Consider the following 12,799-nt stretch of genomic DNA (forward strand, 5'->3'; position numbering starts at 1 on the left):
AAAAAAAGATTTTGTTTTTTTAAGTCCTTTCTACCCACAATGTGGGGCTCGAACTCACAACCCTGTGATCAAGGCTCACACGCTCCACTGACTGAGCCAGCCAAGCACTTGGGGTACATTCTTTTTTTAAAAAATGTTTTTAGAGTTTATTTATTTTTGAGAGAAAGACAGACAGACAGACAGAGAGGGAGAGAGAGAGACTATGAGTGGGGAAGGGGCAGAGAGGGAGACACAGAATCCGAAGTAGGCTCCAGGCTCTGAGCTGTCAGCACAAAGCCCGACGCGGGGCTCGAACTCACGAACCTCGAGATCATGAATGACCTGAGCTGAAGTCGGATGTTTAGCCATTGAAACACCCAGACGTCCCACTTGGGGTAAGTCTTAAACATGGTGTTCGTGTAGTGAGCGTAGTGAGGCCTTCTGGAGAGTTCCCCATGCCAGACTTTGCTCACAGACACATGGAGTCTTGGGTGGTGATAAAGCCGCTCATCTCCCCGTTCAGAGCGAAGTGTTAGTTCCCGTTCCCTCCTAGAAGCTGGGATGCTTCTTCCTGTCTTCTCCTTTCCTCTCTCCCTTCCCCGTGGTGCAGCTGACACTGGCCACAAGTGTAGCTGTGGGCTCGTTGGGTGAGAGAAGATGCCACCCAGTGGACACTTTGCAATGAGCGGTGTCTTTCCGTCGGCCACCTGCGTGCGCTGATTGTGGCTAGGGAGGGGTCAGTCCGGTTAAAAAATGACCAAGAAAGTACACTGTGTGTGTTATCACAATTATTACTACACCTCTCTCTGTTACAAGATTGTTTTGATATTTTGAGAGACAAAATTCAGAGATGGGCCAGCCACCTGTGGATCCACAGCTAATGCCCCCTCCCCATCCCTGCAGGTGTCCCAGCATACAGATGCATGTGGTTCTGGCGTGGCCGGAGGCCACGGCTCCCTGTGGACGCCATGCTGCGGAAGTTTATCATTTTAGTCTAGAGTGAACTCCGAGATGGGCAGACTCTGAAATGTCCCCTCACTTTGCACCCCTCAGTTGTGCCTTCTAGAAGCTGGGAGCATCGCCCACCCCTCCTCAAAGGGCCATTGAGGGGACTCAGGGGCAGAGTCCTCGCGCTTAGCCAGCGTGACCTGCGCCCCCTAAGTTCCTGATTAGTGTTTTTCAGTGTTCTCCCCCTCATCACTGGTTGTCACCAAGGGAAAGAAGACGCGTGCCCTTCCTGTGACCCTGACGAGCTGTTGTGTTGTGCCCGCAGCATGGAGAGCATCCGTCAGTGTGGCGTCGCCCTCTGCATCGTGCTGGGCTTCTCCATCCTGTCGGCGTCCATCGGTAGCTCCGTGGTGAGGGACAGGGTGACCGGAGCCAAGAGACTGCAGCACATAAGTGGCCTCGGCTACAGGACGTACTGGCTCGCTAACTTCCTGTATGACATGGTAGGAACTGGGAACGGCGTGCTGCGTGCCTGTATGCCAGGGCTGTGTGCGTGTGCGTGTGTTAGGAGACCCCCGCCGCAGACTGTCCACAGAAGACCAGGTCATTGCGTCGGTAAGAGCGGTTTAGGTCCAGTGTCCGTCTGTCGTCTGGGGCGGATGGCTTCCTGAGAAGGAGGACCAACCAGCCACACACACGGGAGCTCTGGGAACTCACGGACCTGCCCGCGAATGCAGAGTCTCCTACCGGGAAGATGAGACCTATAATCCTCTGTGATGTGCTCTTTTCAAGGGGCCGGAAGGGGAGGTGATAAAAAGCATTAGAACTGACCCACCGTCCACATGCACGTGACCCCCACCCCCCACCCCGACCACAGCCTGATGTGTTCTCCAGGTGTTCCGCCCTCCAGGTCACTGTCTTCCGTCCGGAGGACAGCACCGGTGCCCTTTGCAGGCATTGATCTGGATTCAAGGTCCTCCTCGTAGAAAAGCAATAGCTTGTCCTCGTGACCGCAGCTTTCCCGGGGGAGGAGGAGTAGGCGTCCCGGGAGAGAGCAGCGTGCGAGGTGGGGGCGGGTGTCTCCCGGAGCCCAGCAGTCCTTCTCCCCCTTTCTGCAGCCCTTACCTGATTATCCCCTTGTCCCTGCCGCTCAGTGTGTTTCTGCCCTGCGATGCCTGCCTTGGGGCTCAAGGGCAGGGAGGAGGGCTTTCTTCCTGGGTGACTGTGCCCCATCTTCAACCGGTTGTTTCTTGCCTGTTACATGGATTAAATCGCTCATTTAGTGGGTAGTTAGGCGTCCCTACCGGGGCAGGGAGTGTCCGTGGTGCTGGGGATAAAGCCGTGACCAAGGCAGAGAAGTTTTCCGCCCCCTTGGAGACTGTATTCTCACCAGGGGAAGCAGGAAACAGACCGACACACAAGATCCGGGTGGCTTGGGACTAGAGTTATTGAGAGGGTGACTTAGATCAGGAGGCTGGGGAAGGACTCTCAGGGGGACAGCGTGGGAGCTGAGCTCTGAGAGGGAGGAGGCAGCCCTGTGGATGGTGTGAGAAAAGGCTCTGGGAGGGGCTCCAGGAGGAGAGCAGCAGGCGTGTGGCCTTTCCTGGGCCACCCTGATCAGTGTGGGGGCCCCCGGGAGGGGTCTGTAAGGCGGGCTCTGCCTTACTGTCCTCGAGTCCAGGTGTGGGAAGAAGCCACGTGTCCTGGAAGGTGTCTGGGTTCCCGGACCCGTCCCAAGGGGGGCAGGGGGCAGTGGCTGCAGTAGTTTCCCGCAGACCCCCGACGGGCGGTCTGTCTGTCCATGTGCTGGAGCCTGAAGTCTGAGATCCAGGCGTGGTCAGGCCAGCTCCTCCCAAGGCGTCTGTCCCGGGCGCGTGGGTGGTGCTCCCTCCCCGTGTCCTACGTGGTCATCCCTCCGTGTGTCCTGTTCTTATAAGGACACCAGTCATGTCAGATCAGGGTGGCTGCAGGGACCTCCTGTACCTTCATTGCCCCTTTCGAGGCATGTCTTTGGATACAGTGCCTTCCGGAGGTCCCAGGGCTTCAGCATATGCGTGGGGGGTGGGGACACAGTGGGGACACAGTCCCGCCAGGACGGTGACTCCTGGGGGCGAACCCCACTTTACAGACCGTTCGAGATGCCACCCCCTTTTGCTTGTTTCCCCAGATCTTTTACCTGGTTTCCGTGGGCCTGTGCGTCACCGTCATTGCCGCCTTCCAGCTGACGGCGTTCACATTCCGAAAGAACTTGGCAGCCACGGCCCTCCTGCTGGGGCTTTTCGGGTATGTGACGAGAGACGCGGCTGCAGAATTACGGTTTGTTTTCTGGAAGAGAAAGCCCCCTGGGATGGCTTGCAACCCGCTGTCGGCTTCATGATTTTCTCTCTTTTCCAGCAATTACGGTGCTTCTGGTGGGAACGCACGGCAGAGGGACTGGAGCAGGGGGAGGAGCGCCCCGTGGGCCACCCGGCTGGGATGGGGATGGCGTGGGCTGTCGCCGCACGGCCCCCCAGCCATCGGCCACGCTCGGGCGGTTGGAAGTGGATTCTCGGTTACTCTCGCTCTGACATTCATCTGGAGCTCAGACGCAGAATCCACTTAGCTCCAAAATTGCCTTTCACAGGAGCGTCTCCCACGAAGCCTCCCGTCTGGCACGTTTTTCCCTCTCCCGCGACGTTAGCGGTCTGGAAATGTGCTGCCTACCTATATCACTTTTCTCAGAGGAAAAGCAGCGAAAGCAGAAAAGTCACTTGACAGATTTCTCATTTTCTTTTTAAACTTTATTCATTTTGAGAGAGAGAGAGAGAGAGCATGTGCAGGGGGAGGGGCAGAGAGAGAGGACGAGAGAGAGAACCCCAAGCAGGCTCTGTGCTGTCAGCACAGAGCCCCACGCGGGGCTCGATCCCATGAGCCGTGAGACCACGACCTGAGCCGAAACCGCGAGCCGGACGCTTAACCGACTGAGCCACCCAGGCGCCCCTGGAGCGTTCCTTTTTATCTTTATCCAGGATCTTTGCTAGGGCTCCCCAAATTATACCCGCCTAGTATCAAGAATATCTAATTATGTGTCTTCTTACACGTTGGGCATGTGTCTAGATCCGGGCTGAGCACGTGAGAGATCCTTGCTGAGAGCAGGGAAAGTGATGAACACGCTAATTCATTATAATTCAAGCCTAATGATTTGTGAAGACAACGCATTCTGCTTTATTTCCGCCCAAGATGACAAGTAAAGTGAGTTTACACACATCACAGTCGGGCCCAGAGCATTTATTTGGGGGACGGAGTTCATCGTCAACAAGGATATGTCATTGTTAGCTGACTGGATGGATGGATAGCTGGCTGGGAGAGAGAGAGAGAGAGAGAGACAGACAGACAGGACAGACAGACAGACCTTTCTGGGAAGATTGATATGGCCACTCACTAACTCTGTGGCCTTGGGAGGAGTAATTAATCACTCCCTCTACACCTCGTCTTCTTCGGTGTAGAGCTTCAGTTCTGTGCCGGGAAGAGTAGACAGTTGATAGAAAGCTCACAGTGGGTGGCAAGAGGCCCCAGTTAATGGATTTTGGGCCCATTGTCCCAGCGAGAACCGTGCTAGTATTGGGAGGCAGTTTCGTTGTCAGGCATAAAAGTGCTGACGGAACCTCCTGTTTGCTGCAGTCCGTGGGAAATTCGGGTTCCTGGATATAAAAGCTTAGTACGGGGATTCCCGCTTCTCTGGGGATGGTCTGATTTCAGTGCAGCGATCCCGTTGAGCGGGTGGTGTCGTCGTGGGTCCTGACGGTGTGGTTAAACAGACCTCGCTGTACCTTACTTTCGAGCTTCAGGAAGGCGGAGCTCGTGGGGTTTAAGGTAACAGACAAGATCAAAGGGTTAGAAATTCCTGAGAAACGTGGAGGAGTGGTCGCGGAGCTTGTTTCTCTCGTGAGCGCCTTTGCCAGCCTGGGAGGAGCCCTGACCAGTCACCGCGCGTGCGGCCACAGCATTTTCCTGGGAACTGGGGGACGCTCCCAGGTCCTTGCCACACATCCCGGGCCAGCCGGGGTGCTGCCGCTCGGGTGAAGGATCCAGGACTCGGACGGGGGTGTCTGTAAAGGTAGCAGGCGGGGTTGGAGGCCAGGGGACCCCGGGGAAGAAGGACTCCGGGGAGGCCGGCTGGGATCTTGAGGCAACATCCCCGGGGCCGCAGGTTTCCTTGTCATTTACACGGGGTTCTTTCTTTGCCGGGGCCCAGGTGGGCAGGGGTGTCCGCTCACCCCTGTCCAGGGAGGGAGGTGTGGAAAGCTGGAGCTGGGAGTCGGGAAGGCTGGGCCCCAGAGTGCCCTGCAGCCTGAGGACGTGGCAGGTGTTAAAAGGGGCTTGGGATTACATGGGGTTTGGAATCTGAAGAAATTAGGGGTCAGGTACGTACACAGAGTCTCAAAGAGACACAGAAGAAAATACCCGGTGACAATTGTCTTGTTTTCTTCCTTCCGGCTCTGTCTAGCCAGGAAAACGTGGCATTTAAGCTGGAGGGTGAGAATTAGCAGCAAAACGAGGCAAGGAATGCCAGAAGGGGAATCTAGTATCTGTGAACAGTGGAAACTGTAAGAACATATTTAGTGCATGTTTCGCGCTAATGGATTGTGAAGACAGGCCACGGGGGCCTGTTCCACGTCTTGGAAAATTCACGCGGTGTGGACGAGAGGCTGGCTTTCCCAGGGAGGAAAACCTCATAAATTCCACAGTAAGCGTGAGCAGCAGACCCCTGCCCAGCAAATGCTAAAGCCATTAAAATGATATAATATTGTATTTAATAGAAGAGTAGAGATTGGCACAAGCCACTGTAGATTTCACCAAAAGATAAATTAGGCTCTAGAAGCCTATTTAACTTCTAAAAAAATTTTTTTTAATGTTGATTTATTTTTGAGAAAGAGAGAGACAGAGTGTGAGTCAGGGAGGGGCAGCGAGAGAGGGAAACACAGAATCCGAAGCAGGCTCCAGGCTCCGAGCTGTCAGCACAGAATCCAACATGGGGTTCGAACCCATGGACAGTGAGATCATGACCTGAGCTGAATTCGGACACTTAACCAACTGAGCCACCCCGGCGCTCCACTTCTGCCCATTTTTTTTTTTTAATTTTTAATGTTTATTTTTGAGAAAGAGAGACAGAGCACAAGTGGGGGAGGGTCAGAGAGAGAGGGAGACACAGAATCTGAAGCAGACTCCAGGCTTCGAGCTGTCAGCACAGAGCCTGATGCAGGGCTCGAACTCACAAGCCATGGGATCATGACCTGAGCCAAAGTCGGATGCTTAACTGACTGAGCCACCCAGGCGTCCGTATTTACCTTTTTTTTTTAAAAAAAAGAAGAAAAAAGACAGAGATCCTGGAGCTGCAGAGATGTTTATGTGAACCAAGTATTTGAAAGGTAACTAATGAACGTGTAGGAAGAAAACCCGGACAAGCAAAGTGATGGGTGCACAGCTGGCCGGAAGCCACACCCCAAGACTGTTTGCTAGCATAGCAATAGTGAGTCTGGTAGCGACTCTGGTGGCCTTGTGTGTGTAAGTCTGTGCCTTTGTCTCTGATTTCTTTTTTGCTTCTATAACACTTTGATCTCCTTGTCACATATTTAAATGACATAACCTGGTGTGGAAACTTCATGTAATGAGTACGGTCTCAAATGGGGCAGGAACCAGTGGAAGAGTATTAACTGATCAGTCCCTCAGTTTCTTCTTTGAGTTTATTTATTTTTGAGAGAAAGAGAGACTGCAAGCAGGGGAGGGGCAGAGAGAGAGGGAGACACAGCATCCGAAGCCGGCTCCAGGCTCTGTGCTGACAGCAGAGATCCCGACGCGGGGCTCGAACCCACGAACTGCGAGATCATGACCTGAGCCAAAGCCCGCCGCTTAACCACCTGAGCCGCCCAGGCGCCCGGTCCCTCACGTTCTGATGGGGGCGCTGGGCTTCCCGGTGGGATCTCGAGGCAGCGATGTTCCTGGATTGTGCTCCCGAGGATGACACACTGGCCGAGTGTGATGTACATAATCCTGCTGCACCTTGTGCCGGCCGCGTCCCGTCAGATGCCCCGTGAGGTGTTGCTACCCCAACGCCCCCAAACCCCAGTCGCACATTTGACGGAGAGACTTGGCTGGATGCCGTGTCCTATGAGGAGCACGAAGGGCCTGGCCTTTTGTTGCAGAGGCGTGAGAGGACCGACGTGTTCACCTTCAGCTACTTAGAGAGCTGTCCTGTGGAAAAGGAACGCGATTTGTCACTGTTGCAGAATCTGGCCTTTGGATCAGGAGTTTATTTAAAGAGATTTTCGGTTCACTCATAAGAGAGAATTTTATAGTAGTTATTTACAGCTGCCCCGAGATTTAACTCACAGATTGTTAATAACACTTACGTTTCCATTATAAAAATCATTTTGGGGGCGCCCGGGTGGCTCAGTCGGTTGAGTAACCGACTCTTGATTTCGGCTCAGGTCATGGTCCTTGGGTCGTGGGATCGAGCCCCGTGTTGGGGCTTATACGCTGAGCACAGAGCCTGCTTCAGATTCTGTGTCTTCCTCTCTGTCTGCTGCCACCCCGCACTCGCTCGCTCTCTCTCTCAAAAATAAACTTAAAAAAAAACTTTTAAATAAAATAAAATGAGAAAACACCAAACTTCTAAAAACCACAGTCCTCTGAAACCTCACGTCATCAAAAATATTGTCAAGAGAGGGGCGCCTGGGTGGCTTGGTAGGTTAAGCGTCCGACTTCAGCTCAGGTCATGATCTCACAGTTCATGAGTTCGAGCCCCGCGTCAGGCTCTGTGCTGACCGCTCAGAGCCTGGAGCCTGCTTCAGATTCTGTGTCTCCCTCTCTCTCTGCCCCTCCCCTGTTCATGTTCTGTCTCTCTCTGTCTCAAAAATAAATAAACATTAAAAAAAATTAAAAACAATATTGTCAAGAGAAAGCTTGACCGGGGCGCCTGGGTGGCTCAGTCAGTTAAGCATCTAACTCTTGATTTCAGGTCAGGTCATGATCTCACAGTCGTGGGATTGAGCCCCACGTCAGGCTGTGCGCTGACAGCGTGGAGCCTGCTTGGGATTCTCTCTCTCTCTCTCTCTCTCTCTCTCTCTCTCTCTCTCTCTCCCCCCTCCCTCTGCCCCTCCCCCACCCACGCTCTCTTTCTCTCTAAAAAAAATTAAAAAAAGAAAAAAAAAACCCACATTGGATACTATTGTTTCATGTGCTTGTCAAGGCAGGTGCCTGAGGGAGCACAGCACTTGAGCTGTGTCCCAGAAGGGACGGTCAGGGTGTTGTGGTGTCGTGGGAACGGGCTGTTTGATTTCTGTCTCTGCTGCTTTACTTCGTAGGTAGGTGTTGACAGTTCAAAGCACCAAGGCGTCCTGACCTACCTCTTGGGTAGCTAATTTAATTTAATTTTTTACTCATAATTTGATTCCTCGGCACGGCAGCTGTTTAAGAACACTTGCTTAAAAGCGTTCACTTGCACTTTGCACATTCTGGAATTAATTTCCATCGTTGCCCAAATTCTGAGGCAGATTTTCGTGGCGAGAAGCTGCTGGAACTGTGTATGACTTTATGTATGCTATTATATTTATTGTAGTTTCTGGGATATGAGGATGGGTCCTTTGACCCAAGGGCTCATTCTGATGCCATGGATTCCTATGGAAAAGGAATTAATAGCCCCCTCGGTGGGTGGGGCCTGGGTCTCACCATTTGGGGGTCTTAGACTCTCCAGAGCTACTTAACAGATTAAGGAAACCCTGGGCATTCAGAAGGCACTTGAGTATTTCAGGCAAAGCCGCTAAATCACGCTAAGAAAATGGTGACACCTTTGCCTCAACCATGTAAAGAGCACATGGGGACGTGGGAGAAAGGTTGGGTTTATTTTATCATTATTTTTTAAATTATTTTTTTCTAATATTTATTTATTTTTGGGAGAGAGAGAGAGAGAGAGAGCGAGCAGGGGAGGGGCAGAGAGAGAGGGAGACACAGAATCCGAAGCAGGCTCCAGGCTCCGAGCTGTCAGCACAGAGCCTGACATGGGGCTCGAACTCACAAACCGTGGGATCATGACCTGAGCCGAAGTCGGACACCCAACCGACTGAGCCACCCAGGCGTCCCTAAATAGGAACCATTTGCGCTTTACTGGTGAGGATCGGAGCAAAGAAGCAAGACCCAGGCTCGCCCCTTTGAGGGAGGGGCGTGGGGACGTCCGCAGACTTCCTCCAGGTCGGGGAGGCCCGGGTGCAGGTGCACGTGCTGCCCAGGGGTTGACCCTACCCAGTGTTGCTGCCGTTATACCCAGTGCTCCCTGGAGCCTCGCAAGTGAGCTGTGTGTTCAGGGGGATTTGTTGTCAAAACCATAATGTGTGTCTCTGTTCACCGAGTGAGAAGCCACCAGGCCAACCAAAGTCTATGCTTCTGTCTTGTCACGGGAAAACACACATGATTTTTCCCTTTATTCCTTAGATATGCGACTCTCCCATGGATGTATCTGATGTCCAGAATCTTCTCCAGCTCGGACGTGGCGTTCATCTCCTACGTGTCCCTGAACTTCATCTTTGGGCTCTGCACCTTGTTGATGACCATCATGCCCAGGCTGCTGGCCATCATCTCCAAAGCTCAGGTCAGTGGGTGCCAGCCTCACAGCCCGGGGCACCCCGAGGACGTGCGTGTTGGCTCCTGCCCCTGCCGTTGGTTTTCCAGCTGGAAGGAAAGGATGACGTGCCAGTGTGCACTGTCTTTAACCACCGGGAAGAGAGACTGACCCTGATTAACCCAAACCCGTGCGCCATTAGGAGACCCGTGCTCAGGCCTGGCGAGAACTGACCCAAAACACACAGTTTGTGCTGCTGCTGCGCTAGCAAGGGCAGGCCCATGTTCGCCGCCGTGTCTCTGTTTGTTGATTAATTATTGATAGGCGCTTGCAAGGGCGAATGAAGGCATGAAACGTGTCCCGTCCAAATGTGTCAGGAATAGGGGTCAGGTGCTCCTCTCTGGGCGGTCACATGCTTGCTATGGGTTGGGAACACTGCCGTGACTCACCATGCTCTGCGAACGCAAGAGGGCTGGACCAGAAGGTGGATCTGCCCCCTTCCCTGTGAGCCCCGGAACATCCCTGGTTTGGTCACTTTCCGAGTGTGCCCTGAGAAGGGCCTTCCTTTCCCCCGGTGTGACAGTGAGAGGATGCGTCTCGAAGCCTCTCTCCCCCAGGCGCTCACATTAGTGAGTCACTTTTTGGGTCCCATCCATCCGTCAAGCTGGATCTGGTGGTGTCCCGGTCATGCACCTGCCGCCTGTTTCCTCCCCCTGAGCCAGCCTGGGTCTTGTCTGCTTTACCCCTCCTCAGTCTCCCCTGCACTTCCCCTGGGGCCCGATGTCATTTTGCACTTAGTTGTGTCGTTTTCTTCCCTGCTTTCCGCTCCCAGCATCCTCCACCGTCCCTTCCGACTCCCTGCTGTCTGCCTGGACTTGGAGTCCTTAGGCGTCCGGGTGTGTGATTGACCGGTGGGCCGAGAAGTTGGTCCAGAAAGGGCTCACCCTCCAGTGCTGCTGGCCTGTCTCAAGCAAGTCGGGGACGGATGCCTGCCTCATCAGGGCAAGCTCACATCCTTGGGCCTGGGCTCGCAGAGACCCTCGATGTTCCAGGGGTGGCTAACATTGTCTCCTGGTGTTCTGCCCCACGTTGGCGTGGAAGCACCAAGTACGGAAATAGTCGCTATGCATTCGATGGAGGAAACGATCTGTTTAGGGCAGTTTTGCGGATCAGGTGTTGATGCTGATCTGTACTAATGTGTAGCCTTTGTGTACAAAACCCTAATACTACGATCGGGCTTTAGCTAGAGGAGGACACTGAAGGTAGAGGAAATAGTACACACCTTCCCTCCCAGCCCTCCGGCTGTCTGCCAGGACCCGGGCCTCGCGGGGGTCCTCGGGAGCTGTCAGGTGGGAAAGAAAGTAGACTCGGGAGACACTCCTGCTGGTGGGAAGGGTGAACCCTAGGGGACAGGATCACAGGAAGAAAGGGGAGGAGGCGAGATCATCTGGACCCAGAGAGGAAACGAGTCGGGAGCCTTTGTGTCCGTGACCTTCCAGCACAGAGGTCAGCTCCGGTTACAAACAGCATCGCTGATGTGGAGAGAGATCAGTGCGCAACAGGTTGTTTGCAGGACAGGGCCACACTCGATTGTTAACAAATAGTAAGAGAGATCTTACTGTGTTGCCAAGGTCGTTCATTCCCTTTGCGCTCTATTTGGATATTATTTACCTAAGAAAACCAACATCATAAAGGGGTGATTTCAAATACTCACTTGTAAGCGTCAGAGCAATACTTATGTTCTTACAGAATCAATCAGAACTGACTGGGTTCTCAGATTGTCCTTACGAGGCAGTGAACCAGGTTGTATTAACCATCGTGCCTCTAAACTGTGATGTTAATCGGGGTGTTGTAATTTTTACCAAATCACAGTTTTTAAGCTGATTTTTTTTTAAATTTTAAATGGGTTTTCAGTTTTGAGAGAGAGAGGGAGAGAGTGAAGGAGGGGCAGAGAGACAGGGACACACAGAATCCGAAGCAGGCTCCAGGCTCCGAGCTGTCAGCACAGAGCCCGACACAGGGCTCGAACTCACCAACTGTGAGATCATGACCTGAGCCGAAGTCGGACATTTAACTGACCGAGCCCACCAGGTGCCCCGAGCTGATCTCTATAGAAAATGCATTTTGAGTCTAACTCACGATCTCAAACAGCTTCCTTTCCTGCTGGGGAGAATCTCTGTGTTTCGGGCGAGGGAGGTCAGCAGAGGAAAAACTCAGAGTTTCAGTAACTTATTTCTTTGCACACTCCATCAGTTTGCAGTTACCTTAAATAAGACACGTATGGATTGTTATTCCCTGAATTTGGGCAGCTGTCTCCCGTCGTATATGTGGCTTATCTGTCAGTTCAGTTCAGCATCTGTGCACCACCAACAGCTTTGTTTTTGTTGGCACAACTGTGAATTCCTTAAGGCAGATGTGAAGTCCTCATCGTTAATGTGTGGCTTCCTTGGGACCCCTGGGGGGCTCAGCTGGTTGAGCGTCCGACTTCGACTCAGGTCATGATCTCACAGTTGGTGAGTTCGAGTCCCATGTCGGGCTCTGTGCTGACAATGCAGTGACTCTCTTTCTCTCCCTCTCTCCCTGTCCCTCTGTCTCTCTCTCAAAATAAATAAATAAACTTATTTTTTTTTTTAATATGAGGCTTCCTTAGTTACCAGTTCCTGAGTCAGAAACTGTAGTATTCTACTGTTTCTACATTATAACCAGTGAGAGAAAATCCTTTCATGTGGTACATTGTTTGATTCAGGGACACAGTTTTATGAAAACTGGGATTAATAAGTCCCAGTAGGACTGGTTGAAATCTATAAGGAGTGGTAGGAAGTCAAGACAAGAGGTAAGGGACAAGTAGATGAAGTTTTCATGACTTTCCCGTGTCTGTATGCAAAAGACAATAAGCCGTAATGAAACAATTCATGCCCCTTTCTTGAATTTTCTGTTGCTCCCAAATGACATAATTTAAAAAATATTTTTTTAATCTTTATTAATTTTTTGAGAGATAGAGACAGAGCATGAGTAGGGGAGGGGCAGAGAGAGGGAGACACAGGATCCGAAGAGGCTCCAGGCTCCGAGCTGTCAGCACGGAGCCCGACACGGGGCTCGAACTCACAAACCGCGAGATCATGACCTGAGCCGAAGTCAGATGCTCAACTGACTGAGCCACTCAGGCACCCCACCAAATCACATTATTTAAGACTACATTTATACAAGTCCGGCTGTCAGTTTTCATCGTAAGGGAAAACTGGACATTGTCCAGGATGAAATAGACAATTGATGATTTTG

The 12,799-nt window shown here is 52.4% G+C and overlaps 1 protein-coding gene across 7 annotated transcripts in view; it reads left to right on the forward strand.

Moving 5' to 3' along the window:
- ABCA13 (ATP binding cassette subfamily A member 13) overlaps window positions 1–12,799 on the forward strand; it is a 395,893-nt gene that overhangs the window by 285,493 nt on the left and 97,601 nt on the right. For 6 of the 7 annotated variants that reach the window (XM_047839515.1, XM_047839521.1, XM_047839537.1 and 3 more), the window contains 3 exons: window positions 1,253–1,430; window positions 3,095–3,210; window positions 9,394–9,550. In XM_047839515.1, the coding sequence (XP_047695471.1) occupies window positions 1,253–1,430; window positions 3,095–3,210; window positions 9,394–9,550 (451 nt within the window). Of the gene's footprint in view, window positions 1–1,252; window positions 1,431–3,094; window positions 3,211–3,321; window positions 3,790–9,393; window positions 9,551–12,799 lie in introns of those variants that run through there. The other variant, XM_047839563.1, reaches the window with a different exon arrangement.

The sequence above is a fragment of the Prionailurus viverrinus genome, chromosome A2, assembly GCF_022837055.1.
Source record: "Prionailurus viverrinus isolate Anna chromosome A2, UM_Priviv_1.0, whole genome shotgun sequence".
NCBI lineage: Eukaryota > Metazoa > Chordata > Mammalia > Carnivora > Felidae > Prionailurus > Prionailurus viverrinus.